The sequence below is a fragment of the Acaromyces ingoldii genome, assembly GCF_003144295.1.
Source record: "Acaromyces ingoldii strain MCA 4198 unplaced genomic scaffold FA10scaffold_2, whole genome shotgun sequence".
Lineage (NCBI taxonomy): Eukaryota > Fungi > Basidiomycota > Exobasidiomycetes > Exobasidiales > Cryptobasidiaceae > Acaromyces > Acaromyces ingoldii.
The window spans coordinates 2,878,176-2,904,444 of NW_020290248.1; the positions used below are offsets into that span (position 1 = coordinate 2,878,176).

The following is a 26,269-nucleotide window of genomic DNA, read 5'->3' on the forward strand; positions in this document are numbered from 1 at the left end:
GTTTTTGTTTTTATTTTTTTCCTTTGGGCCATCTCTGTCGCCCCTCGAACAGAAGATCACCGTCAAGTCAACGAGCGCGTCCCTGTCCTTTTCACGACGCTGCTTTCTACCTTATCACTGGCACTGCTACTTCTGCTGCTGCTGCTACCACTCCTTGTATTGCACACTCCTTGTATTGCTATTGTGGGAATGAACTTCAGTCTACACAACCCTCTGTCGGTCAGCTTTGTTGAATTCGGCCTTGCCGCCCATGCCGACCCTTCCCTCTGCATAGGCAGTCAAGTTGCTGCCGCTCGATCTCGGTGTAATCTGGGTCAGACCGTCAGCCTCGATGCGCCCGCTCTGCGGAGGCATCGTCGTCGTCGTCGCTTGCGCGCCCGTGCCAAGAAGCGTCTGGCTCGCGGGCACGCTCGGGTCGCGCAGCGCGGCGCCAAGTCTCGCTCGGAGGGCCTCTGCCCGCGTCATGTCGTCGGCCTCAAACGTCTTTGCCACTGGCTTGTCATCCCTTCCGCCCTCGCTGCGGCCGAGAGCAGCGTGCACCTTGTCGAGCAGGCCCACGTACTCCTTGTCGTTTGGATCGGGCTGGAAGAAGGGAGCGGCGGTCCGCTTCTTGTCCTCTTCTGGCATGCCGAGCGAGCGCCTCAGGCCCTCGAGCTCGCTCTTGACACTGGCCACGGCCTCGCCCATCCTCTCGGCTGCCCCACCGCTCCTCGTTGCTTCCTTTTCGTTGCTCGGCACCTTTGGCTTTGTCCCGCCCTGCTCCAGGCCTGTACCAACAACCTGCTTCCATGTCGTGCCCTGCTCCCTGAGAAGCGCACTCAGCTCGTCCTTGACGCGCCGCGGGTGGCCCACACCCTCGTAGCCAAAGGATGTGTAGAGCTCAATCGCGCTGGCGCCCGCCTTGGCAAAGTCGAGGGCGTCTGCGCCACTGTGGATACCGCCGCAGCCAATCAGGGCAATCTTGTCGCCCACCCTTGCACGAACCGTCGTCAGGGCCTGCAGTGCCAACGGTTTGAGCGGTGCGCCCGAGAGACCGCCCTTCTCGTTTGTGAGGTCGGGTGAGGAGAGGAGCGTCTTTGGCCGTTGCACCGTCGTGTTGGACACGATGAGACCGTCGATGCCGCTGGCGAGGGCGGCATCAGCAATGTCGTGCAGCTGCGCCTGGTCGAGATCGGGTGCAATCTTGACAAGGATCGGCAGGTTGCGGCCCTGGCCCCGCGGAGGGAGAGCATCCCTGGCACGAACAACATTGGTCATAAGTTCCTGGAGGATGCCTCGTCGCTGCAGGCCACGCAGCCCAGGCGTGTTGGGCGAGCTGACGTTGACGACGACAGCGTCGGCGTACTGGCCCAATGTCTTGACACCTTTGACATAGTCGTCGACGCTGGCTTCTTCGCTCGTCTTGTTCTTGCCCAGGTTGACAAAGAGGAGTTGGCCTGGTCGCAGCGACCGTGGCACCTCGTCTCTCTCGAGCACGGCTGCGATGCCCGCTTCTGTCCGGGCCAGCAGCTGGGCTTCGTCTGACGAAGAGTCCGGCAGCGGCACCCTCGACTGGGCCAGAGTCGACTGTCCCAGAACCCACTGCTGAATGCGGTGGTGCAGACGAGCGAGGACAGCTTGGTGGCCATCCGAGTTGAAGCCAAAGCGGTTGATGGCGCCGCGGTCCTGGGTCAGACGGAAGTAGCGCGGCTGCTCGTTGCCCGGCTGAAAGTTGCGGCAATCAGTCTTTGGTCCTGTTACCGATCCGAACTTAGTGTGACAGGCTCACCTGAGGCTCCGGAGTGACACTGCCAACCTCGACGATGCCAAAGCCCAGATTCAAGAGGCCATCGATGGCCTCGGCCTGCTTGTCAAACCCGGCGGCAAGACCGATGGGGTTACTGAGCTTCAGTCCGGCGACCTAGTGAAAGTGCATCAGCATAGCAGCCCCTCGACAGCTATTCGAAAAGATGGACATCGACACTGACCTCGGTCTCGAGCAGTGCATCGTCTTCGACCATATCTCTCGGCATGACTCCGAGCGAGAGGAGCTTGACGGCCAGCTTCTGCGCCGTTTCCGGGTCTGTAAAAGCCTGCAAGACGGGAATAGCGAACCATCGGTGAATAGCGGAGCGCGAGTCGAGATGATAGGCAACGCCAAAGGTAGCCGCGAAGCCGAGCAACGTCACGGTGACAAGTGACCGTACGGAAGACTTCGGCTTGGGGCGGGTGAACAGCGTCCTGCAGGGCGTCGCGACCTGCTGGCTTGTGAGTGCACTCCTGCTCGCTAGCACTGTCGGGCGATGGAGGCCGCCGAGGGCACGGCGACCTCCTCCTCCTAGCCCTTGCAACGACGACGACAGGCTCGCCATGGTGTAGCAGCAGGAGCAACGGCAGGGGACGGTTGCAAAGATGAGAGTCTCGATTAGCCCATGGGAAGAACCGCGAGCGAGGGTGCGCGCCTTCGCTCGGACCTTTTTTCGCCCACGTGTAGTAAAAAATGGAGAACGGGCCATCGCAACTTGAAGCAATTTGGCTTAGCGACAAGAGGCGACGGACATCGACGAGGACGGCCACCAGACCAAGGAAACGTCTCTGGGCGGGAGCCAGTCTGACACAGAGAGAGAGAGAAGAAAATGCCAGCCACGGGCCCCGCGCCCAACCTGGTGGCTGCGACTGGCATGGCCGCCTTTGCAGAGCAGCAACAGGAGGCTCTACGCCGAAAGATTGAACAGCTCAAAAGCAAGCATGAGGCATCGAGGCAGCAGGCTGCTGACGAGCTCAAGTCCTACGTCGACTACGTCTCGTCGGAGCTCAAGGGCGACCTCTTGAACAACTTCAACAACGACCTTAATCGCCACATCTTCGGCTTGGCACACAGCCCTCACAACTACGAAAAGCTCGGTGGCATCGCCGCCATCGATGCCCTCGTGGGCACAGAGACCGAGGACAACAGCGCAAGGCTCTATCGCTTCTATCAGTACCTGAAGCCCAACTTGCCGTGCAACGATGCCACTGTCATGATCGCCGCCAGCAAGGCGTTGGGCCTCGTCTGCAAAAAGGGTTCGACGTCGCTTGGCGAGCAGTTCATCGAATTCGAGGTGCTCAGAGCCCTCGACTTCCTTCAGGGTAAGCTTATCGCTTTCTGTGCATGCCTTAACTTGTGAGCTCACCACTGCGAGCAATCATTATAGCCGGGGATCGAAATGAGTCGGGAAGGTATGCGGCGGTGCTCATCATCAAGGAGATGGCGAGAAACGTACCCAATCTCTTCCACGCCTACGTCGGGCGCGTCTTTGATCGAATTTGGGTCGCCTTGCGCGACACGAGGGTGCTCGTCAGGGAAGGTGCGGCCGAGGCAATGGGCGCCTGTCTGGGCATTGTCTCCTCGCGCGAGAAGCAGATGGGCGTGCATTCGTACGAGACCATCTACCAGGAAGCAGAGAAGGGTCTCAAGACACAGGCTGTAGAGACGGTCCACGGAAGCCTCTTGGCTATCTTGGAGCTGCTCCAGCACTCAAATACCGTGAGTAGGCCGACCCGCTTGCTTGACTGCTTTGCTCTTGCTGACCTCTGAGCCAGTTCATGAGGAGCCGATTTCACACCATCTGCGCCCTCGTCTTCCATCTACACAAGCATCGGGACCCGCTCATCAAGCGCACTATTACCAACCTCGTCCCTGTGCTGGCAACCTATGACCCGACATACTTTGGTGATCAGCATCTGCCAGGCGTCATGGCCCTCCTCACTGATCAGCTGCGCAAGGACAAGGACCGGTCAACGCGCGAATTCGTTGCCCAGACCTTCGAGTCGATCGGCCTCGTTGCAGCAGCTATGGGCAATCGTATGAAGCCCTACATCGAACAGATCCTTGCCTGTGTCAAGGAGGGGCTGCAGTCCAAGGGCAAAAAGAACCCCATGCCCGAGGCGCCCATCTTTTTCTGCATCGGCTACCTGGCCATGGCCGTGGGGCCTCACTTGACAAAGTACATGCACGAGCTTCTCGACCTCATGTTCGCCTGCGGTCTCAGCACCTCGCTCGTTCAGGCCTTGGGGAGGATCGTACGGTCGGTGCAACCGCTGTTGCGCGTCGTGCAGGGTCGCCTCCTCGACTTGCTCTCAAAGATTCTCATCGAGCAGCCGTATAGACCGTTGGGAGCACCCTACCTCGGTGTCAGAGCAACTGCATCCAACGGCACATCTGCAGCAGTGGCGGCAGCGACAAGAGACGTGAATGCTTCGGTCGGCGCCGAGGGACGAAGTGTCGAGACCATCACTGTGGCTCTCAAGACGTTGGGCGAGTTCGACTTCAGTGGCCACATCCTCAACGAATTCGTCCGCAACTGCACATTGCCGTACTTTGAAAACGACCACGCCGTGGTGCGCGAGGCAGCAGCGGTCACATGCGCGAAGCTCTTCATGCAGGACCCCATCTGCTTCCAGACGAGCATGCATGCCATCGAGGTCGTCAACGACGTTCTCGACAAGCTCATGACAGTGGGCATCGCCGATCCAGACCCGCGTTTGCGCTTGACGGTGCTCGAGAACCTTCACGAGCGTTTCGACAAGCACCTTGCTCAGGCAGAGTATGTTCGCTCGCTCTTCATTGCCCTGAACGACGAAGAGTTCCGCGTTCGAGAGGTGGCCATATCCATCATCGGCCGTCTGGCTCAGCAGAACCCAGCCTATGTCATGCCATCGCTGCGCAAGGCCCTGATCCAGCTGCTCACGGAGCTCGAGTACTCGACGGCGACAAGAAACAAGGAAGAAGCTGCCAAGCTTCTGACGGGCGTCGTCAAAGCGTCCCAGCGTCTCGTCAAATCCTATGCTCTCTCGATGCTAGAGGTCATGCTCCCTCGTGCAGACGATGCCAATCCGTCCGTGGCGTCCAAGGTCATGGAATGCCTCGGCGAGCTCGCTAAAGTCGGAGGCGAGGACCTGTCGCCACACGCAGGCGAACTCCTCAAGCTCACGATCGAGCAGCTCTCTGTCGCCCCTTCCGCGCAGGCTCCCATGCTCAAGCGGAATGCAGCACTCAAAACATTGGGTCTCGTAGCGTCCAACACGGGCAATGTCGTGGAGCCTTACCTCAAATACCGATCTCTGCTTGGCACCTTTGTCAAGATACTCAGGGCCGAGGCGACGCCTCATGTACGGCGCGAGACGATTCGGGTGATGGGCACCCTGGGTGCCTTGGATCCTTACAGATACAAGCTCCTCGAGGCGCCGGGCGAAGAGGGAAGTGCCGATGTCAACATCGGAGGCGGTACCGATCTCTTCGAACTAGCCATGGCTGTCGGAACCTCGTCGGACGAGTACTTTCAGAATGTGGCCATCGATGCCCTCATCGGCATCCTCAAGGACTCATCACTCGCCCTGCACCACCACGCCGTCATCGAAGCAATCATGTACATGTTTAAGACGCAGGGTCTCAAGTGCGTCAACTTCCTGCCGCAGATCATACCCGCCTTCCTCCGTGTCATTCGAACCTGCACTACCGGCCTCTCTGAGTTCTACTACCAGCAGCTGGCCATCCTCATCTCGATCATCAAGCAGCACGTCCGCAACTACCTCCGCGATATCTTCGACCTGGTCCATGACATGTGGAATCCGAATTCGAACGTGCAGCTGACGATTGTCACGCTCGTCGAGGCCGTCGCAAAGGCTCTCGAGGGCGAGTTCAAGACATTTGTGCCCATCCTGCTCCCCAACATGCTCCAGACGCTCGAGGGCGAAGTGACGATGAAGCGACAGCCAACCATCTTGCGCATTCTCCACGCCTTCTGTGTCTTTGGCGGCGCCATCGACGAGTACCTCCATCTGGTCTTGCCTGTCATTGTGAGACTATTTGAGCGCAAGGACGCTTCTGTTACGCTCCGCAAGCAAGCCATCGTCGCGGTGGGCCAGCTGACGGCAAAGGTCAACTTCTGTGACCATGCCTCGCGGGTTATTCATCCTCTGGTCCGAGTGCTGCATAGCCCTAATGCTGGATCAGCGACAGCCAATGCCGACCTGCGCAATGCGGCCATGGAGACGCTATCAGCCTTGGCATTCCAGCTGGGACCCTCGTATGCGACATTTGTGCCTGTGGTGAGCAAGGTGCTCACGCAGAACAACATCCATTCGACAAAATACCACCAGCTCGTGACCAAGCTCCTCAACGGCGAGAGGCTGCCCCAAGACATTGCGCCCGTCGATGGCACCGTAGACGACAAGGCCGACGATGCGCCCTTGGCAGAAGCAACAAAGATGGCTGTCAACCAGCAGCATCTCAAGCAGGCGTGGGACACGTCGAAAGTCTCTTCGAGCGACGAGTGGAAGGAATGGCTGCGGCGCATGGCCGTTGAGTTCATGCGCGAGTCGCCTTCGCATGCGCTCCGTGCTTGCCGAGCCCTGGCTGACATCCACTCGCCGCTGGCCCACGACCTTTTCAATGCCGCCTTTGTCTCTTGCTGGACCGAGCTCTTTGATGCCTACCGAGACGACCTCGTCAAGAACCTTGAGCTGGCCTTTGATGCTCCTGATATCCCCGATTCGGTCATCCATGCTCTCCTCAACCTGGCCGAGTTCATGGAGCACGACGACAAGGCACTTCCCATCAACATCCGCCTCCTGGGCGATCGTGCGCTGAAGTTCCACTCGTACGCCAAGGCTCTGCACTACAAGGAGGCAGAGTTCCTCTCGGACTCGTCGTCGGCGCAGATCATTGTGGATCTTATTGACATCAACACCAAGCTGCAGCAGTCCGATGCTGCCTTTGGAGCCCTGACGTACGCCCGAGAACACGGGCTGACGGACAATAGCTCCCAGTCATCGTCCGAATGGCTGGAGAAGTTGCACCGGTGGGAAGAGGCCCTTGTTGCTTACACGCGGAGGCTCGAGGCCGAAGGAGAGAGCTGGGAGACGAGGTACGGCCAGATGCGATGCCTGCATGCGCTTGGCGAGTGGGATTATCTCTTGGAGCTTGTCCGGCAGCGGTGGAACGACTATTCGAAGCAGGCGGCGGCTGTCGAGCAGGAGCGCAGAATGATGGCTCCTCTCGCAGCGGCGGCCGCCGTGGCGCTCAACAAATGGTCCGAGATTGAAGAGTTCATCTCGGCCATTCGCCAGGACGAGAGCAAGGACTACTTCAAGGCCATCTTCTATGCCGACCGCAAGAATCGATACCTGTCGGCCAAGCACATTGCCAAGGCCAGAGACTCGATCGACCAAGAGCTGACGAACCTTCTCAGCGAGAGCTACGGCCGAGCGTACGACCTCATGGTGAGGGCACAGATGCTTTCGGAGCTGGAAGAGGCCTTGGCCTACAAGCTCGACTACTGGGACCAGCCTGATCGACAGGCGACAATTCGGTCGACGTGGATGAAGCGTCTCAAGGGCTGCCAGCCGGACGTTGAAGTCTGGCAGCGCATCCTGTCTGTTCGAAGCATCGTCCTGACGCCAGCCGAAGACACGACGACCTGGATCAAATTTGCCAATCTTTGTCGCAAGTCAGGCCGCATGGTCCTGGCCGAAAAGACGCTCAATTCCCTGCTTGGACCGGACCAGAGCGCCGAGCTCGGACAAGACCACCAGCAGTCGCCGCTGGGACCAAAGGCGCCGCCTCAGGTCATCTACGCTCACCTCAAATTCATGTGGGCCAATGGGGCAAGGGTCGAGAGCTTGGACTATCTGCGCGACTTTACGCTGAATCTCGCGGAGGACCTTGGTTTGCACGCCGTCGACGAGCACGGGAACCCCCTGCCACAGGACTGGCGATCGTCACCGCGCCTCGAAGAGTTCGCCAGGCTCCTGGCACGCTGCTACTTCAAGCAGGGTGAGTGGCAGTCGGCTCTCAATGAGGACTGGGTCACCGACGACCGCTGCGACGTCATCGATTCGTACCGCCGCGCCACGGAGCTGGACAAGTACTGGTACAAGGCCTGGCACGCCTGGGCGCTGGCCAATTTCGACGTCATTTCGCACCACGAGCGAATGGGGGACAATGTGCCTGCCAAGATGATCGCGGCAAGTATCGTGCCCTCTGTCCAGGGCTTCTTCCGTTCGATTGCCCTGGCCAGCGGCAACTCGTTGCAGGACACGCTGCGCCTCCTCACGCTCTGGTTCAAGTTTGGGTACGTCGAGAGCGTCGCAGAGGCCGTAAGGGAGGGCTTCGGTACAGTCGTCATCGATACGTGGCTCGAGGTGATTCCGCAAATCATCGCCAGAATCACGGCGCCCAGCCCAAAGGTGCGCAGACTCATCAACGAGCTCCTGTCCGATATTGGCGCAGCGCACCCTCAGGCTCTCGTCTACTCGTTGACCGTCGCTGCGAAATCGCCGAGCCACATGCGCATTCAAGCCGCGATGGGCATCATGGACAACGTCAGAGAGCACAGTCCCTTGCTCGTCGAGCAGGCCCTGCTGGTCTCCAATGAGCTGATCCGCGTCGCTATTCTCTGGCACGAGCTCTGGCACGAAGGGCTCGAGGAGGCATCGCGTCTCTACTTTACCGACCACAACATCGACGCCATGTTTGCGACGTTGGAGCCCTTGCACGAAGCGCTGGAGAAGGGCCCGGAGACGCTCAGAGAGACGTCGTTTGCACAGACGTACGGCCGTGACCTGGCAGATGCACGCGAGTGTGGCAGGAGGTACCGGCAGCATGGCGAGATTGCCGACTTGAACCAGGCTTGGGACATCTACTACCACGTGTTCCGACGCATCAGCAAGCAGCTTCCTTCGACGAACTCGGTGCAGCTCGACCTGCAGTACGTGTCCCCGCAGCTCCTGGCGATGCGCGACTTGGAGCTGGCCGTGCCGGGCACCTACCAGTCGGGTCAGCCCGTGGTGCGCATCGGCAACTTTGAGCAGATCGTACTCGTCATTGCGTCTAAACAGCGGCCTCGGCGTCTCAAGATGCGGGGCAGCGACGGTCGCATCTATCAGTACCTTCTCAAGGGTCACGAAGACCTGCGGCAAGACGAGCGTGTCATGCAGCTGTTCGGCCTAGTCAATACGCTCCTGTCCATCGATTCGGAGTCGTACAAGCGCCGCCTCGAGATCCGCCGTTACGCCGTGATCCCACTTTCGCCCAACACGGGCATGATTGGATGGGTGGAGAATACCGACACGCTCCATGTCCTCATCAAGGAATACCGCGAGCAGCACAAAATTCTCCTCAATCTCGAGCACCGCCTCATGCTGCAGATGGCACCCGACTATGACAACATGCCTCTGATGAACAAGGTCGAGGTGTTTGAGTACGCGCTCGACAACACCTCGGGCCAGGATCTGTACCGTGTCCTTTGGCTCAAGTCGAGGAACTCAGAGGCGTGGCTGGAGCGTCGAACAGCTTACACTCGATCCCTGGCCACATCTTCTGTCGCTGGTTACATTTTGGGTCTCGGTGACCGACATCCGAGCAACCTTCTGCTGGACCGTCTTACGGGCCAGATCATCCATATCGACTTTGGCGACTGTTTCGAAGTGGCCTGCAGCCGACCAAAGTTCCCAGAAAAGGTCCCCTTCAGGCTCACGAGGATGCTCGTGCAAGCAATGGAGGTGGGTGGCATCAAGGGCACGTTCAAGATCACGAGCGAGATTGTCATGCGCGTTCTGCGAGACAACAAGGAGTCGGTCCTTGCCCTGCTCGAGGCATTTGTCCACGACCCCTTGATCAGCTGGAGGCTCGTCACGGACGACACGTCCGTGGAACAGAAGGCGCCCGATGCGAGCGAGCACGAGGTGGCAGGCCATCACCGATTGAGCAGTGCGGGCGACGTAAGAAACAAGCGCGCACTGGAGGTGGTGGAGAGGATCAGGGCCAAGCTCAACGGGCGAGATTTCGATCCAGAGGTGCAGCTCAGCGTGCCGGACCAGATCCAGAGGCTGGTGCAGGAGGCGACAAGCCTCGAGAATCTCTGTGGGGCCTTTATCGGTTGGTGTTCGTTCTGGTGAAGTGGCTTCATTCACTAGTTGTAGTTGTATCGTTCGTATTGTGCCAATTGGAGGACAATCAATCAAAAGACTCACTCGAGTGACCCAAGACATGAATGAGAGAATGACGGACCACGTGGAGTTGATGTTAGCGTTGTTAATGTCGAATGAGAAACAGAATGAGCTTAAATTTGTTATTGACAAGAAGGTGTATTTCTGTATTTGCGCGACGAAGCGCTAGCCAGTCGCGCTGGCTAATTCCTTCCTTTCAGCCATCTGACAATACCCAAAAACCCTTTCCCCGACCGATCGCCCTTCCTTCCCCTTTCCCTAACGCTTAGCACACAAAAGATGGCTTCGGCGATTCAACCCACGCCGCTCTCGTCGTACGTCGGCTTCGACAGCCTGCCCGGCCAGATCGAGCAGAAGCTGCTCAAGCGCGGCTTCCAGTTCAACGTCATGGTCGTCGGCCAGACGGGCCTGGGCAAGTCGACGCTCATCAACACCCTCTTTGCATCGCACCTCATCGACTCAAAGGGACGGCTCGAGGCCTACGAGACGCCCCGCTCGACGACGGAGATCCACCCCGTCAGCCACTGTGAGTGAAAAATACGGCCTTCTGATAGAGAGAGAGAGAAGGAAGGGGGCCTAAACGCGAGTCTCTGCGGAACAGTGATTGTGGAAAACGGCGTCAAGCTTCGGTTGAACATTGTCGACACACCCGGATATGGCGACCAGGTCAACAATGAGAACTGCTGGGACCCAATCATCAAGTACATCAAGGACCAGCACAGCGCCTACCTCCGAAAGGAGCTGACGGCCATGCGCGACCGATACATCACCGACACCCGAATCCACTGCTGCCTCTTTTTCATCAACCCGTGAGTGGAACAAGAGTCAGCGGCTACACGTTGCGTTCGGTTTCTTACTGATCGACTCCATGACAGAACTGGACACGGCCTCCGACCGATTGACGTGACTGTGATGAAGAAGCTCTCGGACGTGGTTAATGTCGTGCCCGTCATCGCCAAGAGCGACAGCCTGACGCTCGAGGAGAGGGACCTGTTCAAGGAGCGGATCCGCGCCGAGATGCAGTACAACAACATTCGTCTGTACCCCTTTGACGACGAAGAGCACGAGGAGGACGAGCGGGAGCTCAACGACCGGATCAGGGTGGGTATCACCTAGTCTGGCCTTCCTCAATGACCAATAAAACTAACACGATGATCCAGTCACTCATCCCCTTTGCTGTCGTCGGAAGCGAGAGGACAGTTGTTATTGACGGCAAGCAGGTGCGAGGCCGCAAGAACCGGTACGGCGTCGTCAATGTGGAAAACGAGAACCACTGCGAGTTTGTGTTCCTGAGGAACTTCCTCACCCGCTCGCACCTCCAGGACCTCATCGAGACCACCTCGGCCACGCACTACGAGTCTTTCCGAAGCCGCCAGCTCTTGGCACTCAAAGAGTCGAGCTCCAAGCAGCAGGCACAGCAGCAGCAAGCTCAGCAGCAACAGGCGCAGCCAAACGGCATCTAATCTGCGCTGTTTACCCCCCTTTGGTTTCTCATTCCTTTTTTGTCTTTCGTTTGTTGGTGTATCCAAGGGCGCGCTTCAGCCCGCGTTGTCTCCCCCGTTCTATATGTCATTGTTCTATTTGATGCTCTGCCATTTTGCATGATATGAGGGGAAGAGAGAGAGGCTCAATGCTGCTTGTCTGTCTTGATCTCGCGCAGCTCGTGCTGGAGCGCATTGATGTTGCGCGAGGGGGAAGAGCCGCTGCCCATCGAGGGAAGCTCGACGGCGTCGCTCTTTTGCTCCTGACTCCCTCCGCCGCCGGCGACGAGGGCCAGGAAGGTGTTCCAGGCGATTGAGACGACGTTGCTGCATGATTTTCCAATCGCAGAGATAAGCAAGACGCGACGACGCTGCGAAAGACAAGAGCGCGGTTTTTTTCACCACTCACACAAAGAGAAGGCGCTGTGCAGGCGGGACAAAGGCCATGTTGATTGTTTGAACAGGGATCCAGACGCACCACGACGTCTTGAGTGTGCTCCAGTACGACTGTGCCCCCGCCGAGCCATGCCGTCAGTTTTACACACCTCATAGCTCTCAAGGGCAGCAAAGGAGACAACTCACGGTCTCGAGCTTCTTTTTGACGTCCTCGATGCCCTTGCCCTCCATGAGTGTCGTTGCGGTGAAAAAGACGCCGAGCAGCGCCGGAGCAGCCAGGCTCTGGTCGAGGACGACTTTGGCCACGACGCCCGCGCGGCCCTTGAAGGGCACTCGTTCGAGAACCTTGCCAAACCACATGGCGGCAATGGGCGAGAAGATGAGGGAGCCATACGCTGTGAGACGTGCAGTGCGGACAAGGTCGTGCTGTTTGCCGCGCTTCTCGATGACCTGCTGTGCGATCACGTCGCCGCTGTGGAGCACAAAGAGAGAGGGAGAGACTTTAGTGAGGAATGGTAGGGAGGCTGGGATGGAAAGAGAGACTCACGTCGCAAAGAGGAAGCCCGCGCTGGCCATCTGCCGAGGCAGCGTCGCGCTCGAGGCCTGGATGAGTCTCTGGATTGCCGCCGCCATGGTCGCTCTTGCCTATCAATAGGGCGAGAAAGGTCGGCAAGGAAGAGGAGAGAGCAGCGACGGGGCCGTCCAGCGATCGGGCAGAGAAGACGAGACGGGCGGTCTTGGTGGAGCGGCGTTCTTCGCGTTTGCCTGCTGTCCGCGAGAAAAATATTTTTAAAGTGGGGGAACCAAAGAGATCCAGGTTTTAGACTACATAAAGTGCTGTGCGGTGCACCATAGGTAGTATTCCCGAGGCATGACGGCAAGGAGAGGTCGCTTTGAGAAGGTGAGCTGGCGGCGGTGCCATCGCTGTTTGCCTTAGAGAGAGGCTGAGTCTGAGTGACCTCTGCAGCCATGCTTGAGCGCGACGATCCGAGATGCGACGATCCTGTCGCGCATGCTGAGGTCGATTGAGATTTCAAAGGTGAGCAACGCGCATCAGCGTCAAGAGCCCGTCGCTGGTCAATTTCGTGTTGACAGCCGTGATGGTCACTGAAAGGTGGCCGACGTCATCATCTCCTCGACGGGCCTCATATTCCGGACGGACATGGACCACAACAACATGCAAGCAAAAGCCTTCATCAACGCGAATCTCTTCGACGCATATGACGTCAATGAGGAGCTTCTCGATGGGCCAGGCGCGCTCGACGACGATGACTCAGAGGAAGAGGAGGACGAAAGCCCAGCGCAAATACGGACCAAGGTCGTCGTGCTGTCGCTTCGCGATCTCCTCATCTGTCTCGACATGTACGGCGGCGGCACGAGCAGCATGTCTTCGACATCGTTCTCCCGGAATGGCGTCCCACCGAGGCAGCCCTACGACAGAGACGATGATGACCCGTTCCTTGACGACGGCGCCAGCAACCGAAGAGGAGGTTATGGAGGCTATCAAAGCGAAGGCAGATCAAGGAGCGCCCTGTCCAACGGCGCTGGGTCGTCTCCAAAGACTGCCGTCAAGATTGTCTATGATGGTCAAGGCAGCCCCTTTATGATCCAGTGAGTTGACTCCTCGTATGACCCTTCATCTCTCTTTCAAGGCTTTGCTGACCGAATTGTGCGGCTGAACCACCACAGACTCGACGAGGGCAAGAGAGTGACGACCTGTAAGCTGGTGACGAACGAGCCACAGGAGGGAGATGAAGTCGGCTTCTCAGATGAGGACAAGATTGTCAGGGTGGTCCTGGAGGTGGGTCACACCTTTTCTTCACCTCTTCCTGCAATTAGCAATGCTGACCTCCAATGTCTAGTCCAAGGAATTTGCTGAAGCGATACGAAGCATCGATCCCTCATCCAGGTCAATCGAAGTTGGCTTCTTTCCCCGATTCCCAATCGCCGTCAAGCGTCCGCACGCAAAGCGGCGGGGCATCCAAACGACGACAACTGCACGAGATGGCAATGGCCACCTGCCGAGCGAAGACGATACGGTCGTAGAGTCTTCGGGTGTTGCCATGGCTCGCAGCAGCGCTGTCCAACTGGGCGACCCAGACTGTGACATTGTTCGAATGATGAGACTGACGGCCGAGGGGGACGCCGGCTCAGCAGAGGTGCAGCTGCCCTTCGATGCGGCGAAACCACTCAGCGAGCAGCTCTTCACGACCTTTGAGGCCGACATCGATACAAAGGCAAAGTAAGTCGTGGAGCGGAGCGCTCTTTACTCTGCCTCTCCCTCTGAACCTAGCTCACAAGTTTTTCTGGGTCCCAGCTACCACTTCAAGTACTTTGCTCACGCATACACGGCCCTCTCCACGGCAAGCAAGACGTCGATTCGCCTTCAGCCCAACGGAGTCATGTCGATCCAGTGCATTTTCCCTCCGAGCACTGACGAGCGCGTGCCCGTGGAAGAGGAGCTGACCAGAAACGGCTTCGTCGACATGTTGATCGCACCGCTAGCCAGCGACGAGGACGGGCTAGAGTAGACGATCGTGCACAGTACTGTACCATAGCAAGCACCAGACCAGGCCAGAAACACCAGCAACGTGCAAATGTACGAAAAGACTCATCGTGTACAAGGACAAATTGGATTGTGGAAGAAACACCGCATCTCGATTGAATATAGAGGATCGACTAGTGTCTAGCCGTGCTGGTTGTGGCCCGTCTCCATGATGGGTCGTTGGGCGGCGCTGGCGGGCTCGCCGAGGGCCATTTCCTTTTTGATCTGCGCAATGGCCTGGGCCGGGTTGAGGCCCTTTGGACATGTGCGCGAGCAGTTGAGAATGGTGTGGCACCGGTACAGGCTGAAGGTGTTCTCCAGCTTCTCCTTTCGCTCGAGGCCAAACGAGTCCCTCGAGTCTGCGATCCAGCGGTAGGCCTGCATCAGCACGGCTGGGCCCAAGTACTCGTCCTGGTTCCACCAGTACGAGGGGCACGAGGTGCTGCAGCAGGCGCAGAGGATGCACTCGTACAGACCGTCTAACCTGCGGCGCTCCTCGGGGCTCTGCAGGTGCTCCTTGCCGTCGGCTGGCATGTCCTTGGCCTTGAGGAAGGGCTCGATGGAGCGGTACTGCTTGTAGAACTGCGTCATGTCCGGAATGAGATCCTTGACAATGTACACTGGCGGGAGGAAGAAGCAAGCAAGCGGCGGCAGCGTCAGCAAAAGGCATGTCCACCTATCAACATGTGTCGTACACCGGCAGAGCAAATAGAAGGAAAAAAACTCACTGTGGGGCAATGGGTAGATCTTCGAGTCTCCCTGCTTCTCAATCCGGCAAAGGCACGCGAGCGTGTTGACACCGTCAATGTTCATGGCGCAGGACCCGCAGATGCCTTCCCTGCACGACCGCCGGAACGTCAGCGTCGAGTCCATTTCGTTCTTGATCTTGATGAGAGCATCGAGGACCATGGGGCCGCAGGCATTGAGGTCGACCTTGTACGTCTGCAGGTGCGGCTTCTTTGCCGGCTCATCTGGGTTCCAGCGGTAGATCTTGAAGTCCTTGAAGTTCTGCGGCTTGGAGGGGGCAGAGCCTGCTTGCACCTCGGCGGGCGTGGCAAGGGAGCGGGCCGAAGACGTCGAGAACGACTTTGCGGCTGCCGAGGCGAGGGTGCTGCTCGACGTCGAGGCCGATGCCCTCATCGAGCGCAGCGAGGTCGATGCCAGGAAGGACATATTGACCAGAGGGGCTGCCAGAAGTGGTGGGGGTAGGGACAGGGACGTTGGTGGAATAAGCAAAGGTGGCAAGCAGGCGCCCGGCTCTGTAGGGAGGCCCAAAGACAGCGTCTTAGCTAAATACCGTTAGTCGGTCAAGTCCGGCAGCGCGCTTGACTTTTAGATGAGCTGTGATTGGTCGATCGACACAGACACGTGTAATAGGTCAATTGTGGGCCGCTGTGACATATTTTTCGTCATTCCTGAGCGCTCCGATCGGACAGGCTCGCAGGTCGGGCGTCGCTCCCAACGCGTGCACTGAAGAGACTTCATCACCGAGTGTGTGACCACAAGAAGAAATTGACTAGAATTGTTACGACAGAATTGGGAGCGAAAACATATGGGGCATACAGGAAGAGCGCTGCTAGCCAGGCAACTACTGTACGCTGCGAAGACAACTTCCTAGGCTGCTCTGAAGGAATAGTTCATGGTATGGCTGCAGTAGAGCGGTCCTTTCTGATACCTTCTCCGTGAACTCTTCGAAGTTGGTCGTTGTTGGGTCGAGTCCCCGAAATGCCTCGCCATGGGTGTTTTCGATCATATCGCGAATCGCTGTCAGAATTGCGTCTTCAACTTTATTGTTGATGCAGGGTTGCAGCACCCTGCTCTTGGAGCCGAAATCCATGATCGTATATCCCATGAACTGTAGCTGCATGCTGTTTCCATGTTCCACCAGAACATCTTCATGGCGCCCAACGACGCCGTTCGATGCCAGCCCTCGCTTGGGAAGTAATTTCACAACCCAATCTATGGCCCTCGCGAGCCATTTGAGGAACCTGTCCCGATTCTGCATGCAAAGCGCCATTTGCCCTGGATCGAGTTTGGTGGCTGTCGAGCACTGAAGATTTGGATCGAGCTTCCATTCGGACCAAGTTTGATATAATATGGCCAAATAAATTATGGAAATGACGGCCGCGAAAGCAGTGAGTACGCCATCATCCTGTGTGTTCGTAATACTTCTCAGCAAGAACTCAGAGTCGTATAGCTTTGAGAACTCACGGCGAAAGCCCGAAGGTTGCCAACACCGTCGCATCCCTGGAGAAAAAGAAGTGCCAGAGCGAGGAAAACGAGCAAGCGCACCTTCATTGTAGGTTTGATGGTAAAGTAAACGGGTCGTAAGCTGAAGAAATGCTTGAGGCCAAGATACGAGAGATTGTTGGAGGAGGGTAGAATAGAGTCGCAGCAGAAAAAGTACGCTGCTTTTGACTGCCTCATCCGGGGCTCAAGATCTTCTCGGCGCACCGAGGCGCGCAGTAAAGGCTCTCGTCAACATATGCGTGTTTATCATGACAACAGCTGCTGAATCAGCGATGCCCTACTCTAGGGTATGGGCGTCGCCCCTTTTCTTCTCTCACATGTTGATACAAATCAGCCCGGCCGGAGAGAAAATGCTCTTCAAGCCCATCGTGCAGATAGAGTGTGTAAAAAGGGACTCCGCTGCTGAGATTTTCATCCGCCCTAGGAGCGGATGCCCGAGAAGCCGTCGTTGCGTGCACTCTTCCCCTGCTTGTAAGTCACACTCCCTCTGCAACAATACTCATGAGCTCTGTCCAAGGAAAGTGGCAGTCATCTATGGGGGGTCTTTGCATTACACCTTGCTCAATATCAAAGCTGAGAGACGTGAAAGGAGCTCTGCGCGGCGTTGGCAGCGCCTTGACGTGCGGCGTTGCTCGCAGTGGCTGTGCCATTGCCGATCTCGTCATTCTCACCCGAGGGTCTCGTTCTCCTCGATTGCAGACGATTTCAAAGTGGCCAAGTGCAACATCTACGGCGATGTGAGCGATACCAAGACCGTATCACACGACGACAGGACTGAGAACGACTTTACAGATGAGAAACATACAGGAAGAGCGCTGCTAGCTAGGCTACTGGAGGCTGAGGAGGCAACGGCCTAGGCCGCTCTGAAGAAAGAGTTGCATGTAAGGGCCCAGTTTAGGCTCTCTGCTTAGCATTGTGTTCTTAAAGGTGTCGAAATTGGTCGTTTCTGGGTCGAGTCCCTCAAAAGCTTTGCCATCGGTCTTTTCGATCATGTCGCCAATCGCTGACAGAGTTGCGTTTTCAACTTTTTCGTGGATACATTGTTGCAGTACCCTATTCTCGGGGCCGAAATTCGCTATCGTGTGTCCCATGAATTGCAGCTGTACGCTGTTTCCATGTTTCACCAAGACATCTTCGTGAGACCCAACAATATTATTCGAAGTCGTCCCTCGCTTTTCAATAAATCGACGTATCACCTGTAAAGCAACTTCGAGAAATCCAAAGAATCTTTCCCGATTCCGCAGGCAGAGCAACATTCGTCCTGGATCGAGCTCGGCGGCCGTCGAGCACTGGAGATCTGGATTGAGCCTCCATTCATACCAGCTCTGGTATAGTATGGCCAAGAAAATGGTGGAGAGCGCAGCTACGTAAGCAGCGTATAAGATCTCACCCTGTATTCTTCAGCAAGGATTGAAGTTTGTAAGGCTTTTAAGAACTCACGGTGTAATCTCCGTTGTTGCGAACACTGTCGCAACCTTGGAGAAAGAAAAGTGCCAGAGCGAGTGTAATGAGCAGGTGCACCTTCATCGTGTGAGCTGAAAGTTTTCACAGAGGTCGCCTTAGTGCCGACGATCAAGTGAATGACCTCGTTAGCTGCGGGGACAACTTTCGAGAGCTAGTCTTCAGGGAGGGAGAGATGAGATAAGAGACGCAGCAGCAGAAAAAAGACGGTGCTTTTGACTGGCCTCTCCGGGGCTCAAGAAGTTCTCGGCGCAAAGAGGGCGCGCAGTAAAGGTCCTTTTCAACAATTGCCTGTTTGTCGTGACTACAGCTGCTGAATCAGTGATGCCCCACTCTAGAGTATAGGCGTCACCTCTTTTTTCTCTCACGTTGTGACCCACATCAACCCAGCCGAAGGAAAAGTTTTCTTCAAGACGACTTGTGCAGATTGAAATGGAAAAGGAAGGGACCCCGCTCCTGGTATTTTGCTGCGCTCAAGAAACGGATGCCCGAGGCGCCGTCGTTGCGAGCACTGCTCGTAACTCAACAATAGCCTCTCAAAGTACAAGTCGTTGTCATCTCAGGTGAGTCTACACGTTAAAACTCACTCAAGCTGGACGCTGAAAGGCGTCACAGGAGCCTCGCTCAGCGTTGGCTGCGCCCTGGCGTGCGGCGTTGCTCGCAGTGGCTGTGCCATTGCCGATCTCGTCATTCTCACCCGAGGGTCTCGTTCTCCTCGATTGCAGACGATTTCAAAGTGGCCAAGTGCAACATCTACGGCGATGTGAGCGATACCAAGACCGTATCACACGACGACAGGACTGAGAACGACTTTACAGATGAGAAACATACAGGAAGAGCGCTGCTAGCTAGGCTACTGGAGGCTGAGGAGGCAACGGCCTAGGCCGCTCTGAAGGAATAGTTGCATGTAAGGCACCAGTTGAGGCCCTCTGCCGAACAATGTCTTCTTAAAGGTGTCGAAGTTCGTTGTTTCCGGGTTGAGCCCCTGAAACTCTTTGCCATGGTTTTTTTCGATCATATCGCGAATCGCTGTCAGAGTTGCGTCGTCAATCTTCTTGTGTATGCAGCTTTGCAAAACATTGTTCATAGGGCCAATATCCACGACAGCATCATCCATGACCTGCAGTTTCGCTCGTCCTTGGTTTTCCACGAGCACGTTTTCTTGAGGCCCAAAGCCATTCATCGACGATGTATTTCGCTTGGCAAAAGAGTCTAGCACTTTCTCCAAAAGCTTTACGAATTTCCTCTTGACCCTCGCTCTACTGATTTCGCATCTGGCGTACGTTAGGGGATCGAGGCTGAAGTTGTTCCAGCATATCGGGTTCAGATCCATCTTCCATACCCTTCAATCGTAATAAAGGGCGGCCACAAAAATAATGACGAGACAGGTCAGGTAAGTATTTTGTACGAATCTCCCCTATGTGTCTTAATGCTCCTCAGCCAAGAAATAAAAATACTCTGCAAAGCTCGAAATACTCACGATGTCGTCTGTATCACGTCGATAACGAAAGCCCTCGCACTCATGGAAGAGAGAGAGCGCCAGGAAGAGGGTAATGAGCAAGCGCAACTTCATCGTGCGAGCTGAAGTATGTTACAGAGGCCGCCTTAGTGTTGACGATTGAGTGAATGGCCTTGTAAGCTGCGAAGATTGTTGTTCAGGGCAAGGCAAGGATGTAGAGATGAGAAAAGAGACGCAGCGGGAGGAAGGCGCTGTTTTGAGTACCTCTTTCGGGGCTCAAGGACGTCTCGGCGCACAAATGGCGCGCAATGAAGGCTCTCGTCAACAATTGCGTGTTTGTCATGATACAGCTGCTGAATCAGCGATGCCCTACTCTAGAGCAGGGGCGTTGCCCGATTTCTTCTTACATGTTTTGACCCACATCAGCCTGGCCAGGGAAGCCACATTCGTCCAAAGCAAATTTCACATAGTCCGAAAGGAGGTGTGAAGTGAGGAAACGGTGCATTTCTACTTTGGTAATTTTTCTACCGTTGAGGCGTCCGGGGGTCTGAGCGCTTGCCACAACCCTCTATCACACTCTCTTGTAAGGCTCCTTTCTCTCTGTCTAATTACATCTTTTGCTTTTTGTCGTCTAATCGATCGGGAGCATCGACAGCTATGCCGTCGACACAGCATGTGGGGCCGGAGTCACTTAAGTTCTCAGGGGGCGGCCTGGGCAAGCTACATTGCTCCCAGTCGAGGTCCTCGCTGACGCTCAACCGCTCCGAAAGAAGTGATCAGCTCGGCGGACGATACTTTCTCAACTTCGTCAACGGCTGCGGGTACACCGAGCGCCCAGAACTTCATCTTACTGGAGACTGTGGAGACAACGGCCCAGGCCGCTCTGAAGAAAGAGTTGCATGTAACGCTCTAGTTGAGGCCCTCTGTCTAGCAACGTGGTCTTGAAGGTATCGAAGTCGGTCGTTTCCGGTTCGAGTCCCTCAAAAGCTTTGCCATCGGTCTTTTCGATCATATCGCCAATCGCTGTCAGTGTTGCGTCGTCAACTTTCTCGTGGATACAGCCTTCTAATTCCGAGTTCATAGGGCCAATATCCATCGCTGCATCTTCCATGATCTGCAGTTTCGCTCGTCCTTGGTCCTCCAAGAATACATCTTCGTGTGGCCATGCTACACTTGTCGAAGGCATGCCTCGCTTGCCAAATCTTTTATCAGGTTGCCACTTGAGCTTCTCGTTTTTCCGCTTGTTGGCTTTTTTACGTAAGTTTTCGCGATGATACTTCCCTGCTCTCTCTATCATTCCTCCGATCCTTCGCATAACCTGGGCATTCTTCTCCTTGCAGATGTTGCGCATTTGTGGATCGAGATTTCCTCGGCGTAAACACTGCGGGTCCAAGATCTCCTTCCATACGAGCCAGTCTCGGTACAATACGGCCAAAAGAAAGACGACGACGGTAGTCGCGACAATGGTGTACGTGACTCTGTCCTGTAGTCTCAAAGAAAGCTTCAGCATCTTCTTTCACACTGTAAGGCTCGAAAAACTTACGAATTCATTGGGTCTCATCCGATGAGATTGGCATGTTTGGAGAAAGAAGAGTGCGAGAGCGAGTGTAATGACCAGACGCACTCTCATCGTGCGTGCGTGGACTTTTCGCAGGAACCGCTTTGAGCTGACGGTGCAGGTAATGGTCCTGCAAGTAGCGGCGCCGACCGTTGAGGGCAATGTATCAAGGACCAAGAGATGGATGGAGGAGAGATGGGCAGCAAAGGAGTAATGCTGGTTTTAAATGCCTCCTCCGGGGCTCAAGAACTTCTCGGTGCAAAGTGGCGTGTAGTAGAGGCCCTCGCGATGCCCCACTACAGGACCGGAAAGAGTAGGAGGGGGGGGGGGCCGTCGTCCCTGTTTCCCTTCACTTTTTGACCCGCATCAGCCTGACCGGAGGAATATCGGTCTCCATGCTGACCTTTGCACATTGAGTGGACTAAGAAGAAACTCCGCTGCTGACTTGTGTTTCATGGAGACTTGCGCGGCTCCGCTCCAGGAAGTGGATGCCCGAGGTGCCGCCTTTGCGTACACTCATTGCTTGCTCGTAAGTCACACCATCATCTCTAGTTCAGCACCCATGAGCTCTCTCCAAGGAAAAGTGGCAATCATCTCAGGTGAGTCTGCAAGTTATACCTCACTCAAGCTCGACGCTAAAAGGCGGCGTCACAGGAGCCTCGCGCGGCGTTGGCTGCGCCCTGGCGCGTGGCCTTGCTCGCAATGGCTGTTCTATTGCCAATCTTGACGTAATCCCCCCTGAGGCGTCGTTTGCCAGTATAGCAGACGACTTCAAAGTGGCTACGTGCTACGTCCGTTGCGATGTGAGCGATGCCAAGGACGTATCCCACGCCGTCGAGGCCGCCTTCAAGGAGCTGGGAGGCAAGCGGCTGGACATCTGCGTGGCGAATGCCGGCATCAACAAGAACGTGCCATTCCTCGACACGACGCCTGAGCAGGCACAGGAGCTCTTCAACGTCAACGCGCTGGGCGTCTACTACCTCGCACAGGCCTGCGCCCGTATCATGATCCGCCTGCCACCACCACCAACGCACGAGGGCGAAGAGAGGCAAGCGAAGAGCAGCAGCAGCAAGTCCATCATCCTCATCGCTTCGATTGCGAGCCACCAGTGCGTGCCGCTGCAGGGCTCGTCGGCCTACTGCGCTACAAAGGGCGCTGTCAAGGCCATGGCCCCGCCCCTCGCGTTTGAGCTGGCCAAACACGGCATACGCGTCAACAGCATCTCGCCCGGCTACGTCCGTACGGACATGACCAATGCCTATCCCGACATACAGAAGAAGTGGGCAGGCAACGAGACGATGGTAAAAAGGCTGGCCGAGGTCGAAGATCTCCAGGGCGTGTGCAACTTCTTGGCGGGCGACGACTCCCGCTATGTCACGGGCACCGACATTCTTGTCGACGGTGGAACAAGGGCGATGTAAGGGGAAGTGCTGCCTTTCTTTCATATAAGCACCGCTAGAGCTTGTGTACAAAACAGCTGCGTCAACGATGGCCGCAAATTCATGAAGTTCATGATCATAACGTCTTTGTGTGATCGAGGTTGTGCTGCTCAGAAGTGGGCGGCAACAGAGCGTCGAAGAAGTGGAGGGCCGCGCCCAGGCCCACGCGAGAAATTAAGGGCGAGCCGAGAACCAGCAAGAAGATTGAGACGGCGTCTGCCCCGACACAACTGACACTCTCTCTCTCTCTTCTTTCTCCACGCACGACACCGACGATGAAGCTCCTTTTGTCGCTGCTGAGCATCCTCGGCGTCATTGCCAGTCTCGCCTCGGCGCAGGCCAACGACACCCCGGACCTCAACATCCAGACGACGTTCCCCAACAATGCCTTTAACCGCGTCTCCAACGGCCAGGCGAATCGCGTCGTCTTCTCGGTCACGCCTCCTCGGTCCGAGGACCGCATCTTGACGCTCGAGGGCATCAAGGGTGCCTTCCTGAACCGCGACAAGATCGGAAAGCGAGGCTATGTCATGAGAAATGTGAGTTACCCGCCAACGTTCACCCAGGAAACACCAGCTGAGGCCAGACTCCCGCTAGATGACCGAGACAAAGTACAAGTCCCTGCCAATCAAGCCTGTCGACGGCAAGCCACTGCAGGTGCCGTACGACTTCTACCCCGAGTTCAAGCCCCAGGAGCTCGGCGTCGAGTTCCGACTCATTGTCAACGACCAGCAGACGGGCAAGAAGCACAATCTCCACGCCTACACGGGCACCGTCACTGTCGTCGAGCCTGCAAAGAGCTGGTTCGATCTCCAGGCGTGAGTGGCGAGCGGCAGGCAGCACGCAGGAGGGAAAAATGCCATTGCTTTGCTGACTTTTGCTGCCTCTACCTCTGCTAGTCTCTCCCTCTACGCCATCCTGGCGGGCATCGTCGGGACAGCCATCTGGTGGGCCTCGCAGAACTACCCGGGCAGCAAGACGATCAGCAAGCGCAAAGAGCGCAGTGCAGCCGCCTCTTCCTCGGCTGCTTCGCCGCCTTCGCCGTCAAAGGCTTCCGCTTCGGGCGTCAAGGTCCCCGGACAGGCGGGCTACGACGAGGACTGGATCCCCGAGCACCACCTCAAGAAGGGAAGCCGGCCCACGAGCCCTAGGCCAAGGTCCACACGGTCTGGCAGCTCGAAGAAGTGAGGCGGGACCTTGCTTCCCCTTCCACCTTCAAAGAGCTATTGCGAGGAGAGGGGCGTGGGATGGCAAGTGAGAAAGGGTAAAAGGAGTCAAAAGGAAGGGGAAACAAAGAAGGGCAAGTCGTCCTCGTCCTCGTGCGAGCGTGGACAGACCAAGCTTGTCGTTTTTGTCTCCTGGTGCTCGGTGTAAGTCTAGTCCACAAATCAGAAAATGCAAAAGGCGAGAAGAAGCCTGTAAAGTGACAAAGGAGATCTGGGGAAGGAGACTGATCGCATGTAGCCCTGTGGCCTTTCTCATCCGAGTCTCGATTTCAGTCTGGTGCCTATCTGTGTACATGTCCGATGAGAATTCCATTAGGCAGCGCGTCAAGCTGCTCATCGCCGAGACAGAGTGCTAGCGAGGGTCGTCGTCTCTGCAAACTCGGCGCCAAATTGCTCCATATCGCGCATGGCCTGCTCCGTCGAGGCAGCATCGGTGCCGCGGATGCAGTCGGTAAGGACGATGGTGCGCAGATGATACTTGCAGGCGTCGATGGCCGTTGCGCGGACGCAGTAGCCCGTGGCGAGGCCGGCGACGACGACGGTGTGGACCGGCGCCATTCCGGGGGCTGGTTGAGATGAGAAGAGACGGCGGGCCAGATCGGTGAAGCTCACGTAGTCGTTTGAGCTGTCGTTCGTTGCACAAGTCAGCTTCTATTCCCCCCTTTGGCAAAAGTTGTAGGCAGCAAAGGGACTAGTGGGCCAGGGAGATTACCCACGCAAAGCCAGAGTAGCAGTCGACGTTCTTTTGCGTGCCCTTTTGCACGACGTTTCCTCGTCCCTCGAGGGCGCCGAGGATGCGCGCGTCAATGTCCGCGCCCGACGTCGACTGCACGCAGTGGTCGGGCCACAGGACCTGCTCCATCGTCTTGTCCGCCAGGCTCGGGTGCGGCACCTCGATTGTCGTAAAGGGCTTGGCGCCCGCGTGCGACGACGCAAAGGAGACGTGGTCCGCCGGGTGGTAGTCCTGCGTGAGAAACGTCAAGGGAGGAGCATCGTGCGAGGAAGTCGACTCAAGGAGCGAGATCAGCGGCGGGAAGATCTCCTCGGCAGTAGGCACGGCCAGCGAGCCAGAGATAAAGTCCTCCTGGATGTCAATCAGGAGCAGCGCTGTCCCGGACCAGTCGATGTCCCCAAAGCCCGTCGTCGACATCTTGTATTGAGACGTGCTGATGGTCCGATCCGTTGCTCCGGTGGAGGCAGGAAAAAATCAGAAAAGGGAGGCCTTTCTTCGCTAAATAAATAATCTGGCTGCTTCGATGTATCTTACCGTACGTATGCTATGCAACTACCATGCCTTTCTTCCATCGAAGCTTGTGAGAAGCCCGCAATGAAGCGAGCTAGATACACAGTGACACAATTCCAATTCCTCTAACGCAGCCATGAAGCGACTGAAGGGAGGCTCAACCGGAGCACCAGATGAACTCAGCAGAAAAAGAGCCCTGTCAAAAAAGCGGGCTGCTTTGCCCAATTTAAGCTCACCCTGCTGCCATTCCCCACCTGCCTCTCCACAAAACACATCCCTCAGCATCCACGTCTCTCAGACTCTCGCTCAAGGGCCATCTGGCCTCGTCCTCGATGCATCTCGCCGTCCTGCTCCTGGCAGTGGTCGCGGGCATCCTTGCCACGCAGGCCGCTGCACAGCAGCAGCCACTTCAGGTCGGCTATCCGTCGCAGCCACTCGTCACCTGTGGCCTCACCCAGCTCCTCTGGTCTTCGAGCGTGGGCAAGACCAACGTGTCCATCATTGCCGCTGGTGAGTCCTGGTCTCCCTCTCCGCGCGCATTCATGATGCTCAACCCATGCGCTGATGCTGGCGCCGTCGTCCAGATGACCACAGCCGCGTCTTCCACACTTTCCAGACTCAGCCTGACAAGACCTTCTCGATAACCTGGGACCTCATCACCGTGCCCGCGGGCCAAGAGGTCGAAGTGCAGGTCACCGACGAGCGCAGCACAGCCACATCGCCGGTGCTCCGCGTCGGACAGTCGGACACGACATCGTGCTTGTCCTCCGCCTCCTCTTCCTCTTCCCCCGAGAGCAGCAGCAGCAGCAGCGCCTCGTCATCGGCTCCCACTTCGAGTAACAAGGGCAGCAGCAGCAGCAGCAGCAGCAGCGATGGTCAAAGCCCCTCAACAACGATGACGCAGGGCGCCTCAAGCGGCACCACATCGGCCTCTGTGCCAGCGAGCGCGATCTCTGGCTCAGGCGGCGCCACGGGCACGTCTGGCGTGGCACGACCCATCGCCGCGAATCTCAGCCTTCTCGCAGGAGCTCCGTTGCTACTCGGCGGACTCCTCCTCATTAGCCTTCTATGACAATGACTTCTTGTCTAATGCAATACCAGCTCTCGGATCCGATCCCTTGCTCGCGCTGCGAGACCTGCTGCTCTCAGACTTAGACACTGTTTGTCGGCATCACTGGCGACTGAGGCGGGGGCATCAGCCATCTGCCTTCTGGAACTGTGTCCGCCCTGCCGGACGAACAG

At 56.8% G+C, this 26,269-nt stretch overlaps 13 protein-coding genes across 13 annotated transcripts; 6 read left to right on the forward strand and 7 right to left on the reverse strand.

Annotated features, from left to right (window-relative positions):
• Positions 1-140: 140 nt before the first annotated feature.
• FA10DRAFT_266016 (hypothetical protein) lies at positions 141-2,416 on the reverse strand. Its single transcript, XM_025521309.1, has 3 exons — positions 1,968-2,416; positions 1,769-1,900; positions 141-1,704 (listed from the first exon to the last, which is right to left on the reverse strand). The coding sequence occupies exons 1-3, from the start codon at positions 2,349-2,351 to the stop codon at positions 202-204; spliced, it is 2,019 nt and encodes a 672-aa protein (XP_025379416.1). The 5' UTR covers positions 2,352-2,416; the 3' UTR covers positions 141-201.
• A 117-nt stretch (positions 2,417-2,533) lies between these two features.
• FA10DRAFT_278825 (putative TOR1-1-phosphatidylinositol 3-kinase) lies at positions 2,534-9,989 on the forward strand. Its single transcript, XM_025523492.1, has 3 exons — positions 2,534-3,108; positions 3,174-3,505; positions 3,562-9,989. The coding sequence occupies exons 1-3, from the start codon at positions 2,616-2,618 to the stop codon at positions 9,916-9,918; spliced, it is 7,182 nt and encodes a 2,393-aa protein (XP_025379417.1). The 5' UTR covers positions 2,534-2,615; the 3' UTR covers positions 9,919-9,989.
• Positions 9,990-10,173: 184 nt separating this feature from the next.
• Positions 10,174-11,473, forward strand: FA10DRAFT_266018 (putative CDC10-septin). The gene is made up of 4 exons (XM_025521310.1): positions 10,174-10,495; positions 10,571-10,778; positions 10,845-11,070; positions 11,130-11,473. The coding sequence occupies exons 1-4, from the start codon at positions 10,249-10,251 to the stop codon at positions 11,430-11,432; spliced, it is 984 nt and encodes a 327-aa protein (XP_025379418.1). The 5' UTR covers positions 10,174-10,248; the 3' UTR covers positions 11,433-11,473.
• Positions 11,474-11,515: 42 nt separating this feature from the next.
• FA10DRAFT_266019 (hypothetical protein) lies at positions 11,516-12,877 on the reverse strand. The gene is made up of 4 exons (XM_025521311.1): positions 12,394-12,877; positions 12,033-12,318; positions 11,860-11,957; positions 11,516-11,777 (listed from the first exon to the last, which is right to left on the reverse strand). Exons 1-4 carry the CDS (start codon positions 12,477-12,479, stop codon positions 11,597-11,599), a joined length of 651 nt encoding a protein of 216 aa, XP_025379419.1. The 5' UTR covers positions 12,480-12,877; the 3' UTR covers positions 11,516-11,596.
• A 36-nt stretch (positions 12,878-12,913) lies between these two features.
• FA10DRAFT_87181 (hypothetical protein) lies at positions 12,914-14,455 on the forward strand. Its single transcript, XM_025525749.1, has 4 exons — positions 12,914-13,457; positions 13,536-13,647; positions 13,709-14,088; positions 14,164-14,455. Exons 1-4 carry the CDS (start codon positions 13,009-13,011, stop codon positions 14,375-14,377), a joined length of 1,155 nt encoding a protein of 384 aa, XP_025379420.1. The 5' UTR covers positions 12,914-13,008; the 3' UTR covers positions 14,378-14,455.
• A 77-nt stretch (positions 14,456-14,532) lies between these two features.
• Positions 14,533-17,008, reverse strand: FA10DRAFT_274770 (succinate dehydrogenase iron-sulfur subunit, mitochondrial; the record flags this gene model as incomplete). Its single annotated transcript, XM_025523230.1, has 3 exons — positions 14,533-15,011; positions 15,120-15,502; positions 16,959-17,008. 3 exons carry the CDS (start codon positions 17,006-17,008, stop codon positions 14,533-14,535), a joined length of 912 nt encoding a protein of 303 aa, XP_025379421.1.
• A 445-nt stretch (positions 17,009-17,453) lies between these two features.
• FA10DRAFT_266022 (hypothetical protein) lies at positions 17,454-17,751 on the reverse strand. Its single transcript, XM_025521312.1, has one exon. It carries the CDS (start codon positions 17,730-17,732, stop codon positions 17,469-17,471), a length of 264 nt encoding a protein of 87 aa, XP_025379422.1. The 5' UTR covers positions 17,733-17,751; the 3' UTR covers positions 17,454-17,468.
• Positions 17,752-18,846: 1,095 nt separating this feature from the next.
• FA10DRAFT_293010 (hypothetical protein) lies at positions 18,847-19,675 on the reverse strand (the record flags this gene model as incomplete). The annotated part of the gene is made up of 3 exons (XM_025524412.1): positions 18,847-19,300; positions 19,386-19,400; positions 19,583-19,675. The coding sequence occupies 3 exons, from the start codon at positions 19,673-19,675 to the stop codon at positions 18,956-18,958; spliced, it is 453 nt and encodes a 150-aa protein (XP_025379423.1). The 3' UTR covers positions 18,847-18,955.
• A 733-nt stretch (positions 19,676-20,408) lies between these two features.
• FA10DRAFT_259456 (hypothetical protein) lies at positions 20,409-21,191 on the reverse strand (the record flags this gene model as incomplete). The annotated part of the gene is made up of 2 exons (XM_025519969.1): positions 20,409-21,044; positions 21,105-21,191. 2 exons carry the CDS (start codon positions 21,189-21,191, stop codon positions 20,409-20,411), a joined length of 723 nt encoding a protein of 240 aa, XP_025379424.1.
• A 490-nt stretch (positions 21,192-21,681) lies between these two features.
• On the forward strand, positions 21,682-22,650 carry FA10DRAFT_300741 (putative lung carbonyl reductase; the record flags this gene model as incomplete). The annotated part of the gene is made up of 2 exons (XM_025524886.1): positions 21,682-21,718; positions 21,774-22,650. The coding sequence occupies 2 exons, from the start codon at positions 21,682-21,684 to the stop codon at positions 22,538-22,540; spliced, it is 804 nt and encodes a 267-aa protein (XP_025379425.1). The 3' UTR covers positions 22,541-22,650.
• Positions 22,651-22,824: 174 nt separating this feature from the next.
• FA10DRAFT_266023 (hypothetical protein) lies at positions 22,825-24,123 on the forward strand. Its single transcript, XM_025521313.1, has 3 exons — positions 22,825-23,097; positions 23,156-23,376; positions 23,458-24,123. Exons 1-3 carry the CDS (start codon positions 22,834-22,836, stop codon positions 23,744-23,746), a joined length of 774 nt encoding a protein of 257 aa, XP_025379426.1. The 5' UTR covers positions 22,825-22,833; the 3' UTR covers positions 23,747-24,123.
• On the reverse strand, positions 24,012-24,976 carry FA10DRAFT_278831 (nicotinamidase). Its single transcript, XM_025523493.1, has 2 exons — positions 24,501-24,976; positions 24,012-24,409 (listed from the first exon to the last, which is right to left on the reverse strand). Exons 1-2 carry the CDS (start codon positions 24,932-24,934, stop codon positions 24,118-24,120), a joined length of 726 nt encoding a protein of 241 aa, XP_025379427.1. The 5' UTR covers positions 24,935-24,976; the 3' UTR covers positions 24,012-24,117.
• A 185-nt stretch (positions 24,977-25,161) lies between these two features.
• Positions 25,162-26,138, forward strand: FA10DRAFT_266025 (hypothetical protein). Its single transcript, XM_025521314.1, has 2 exons — positions 25,162-25,537; positions 25,612-26,138. The coding sequence occupies exons 1-2, from the start codon at positions 25,360-25,362 to the stop codon at positions 26,097-26,099; spliced, it is 666 nt and encodes a 221-aa protein (XP_025379428.1). The 5' UTR covers positions 25,162-25,359; the 3' UTR covers positions 26,100-26,138.
• Positions 26,139-26,269: the final 131 nt, after the last annotated feature.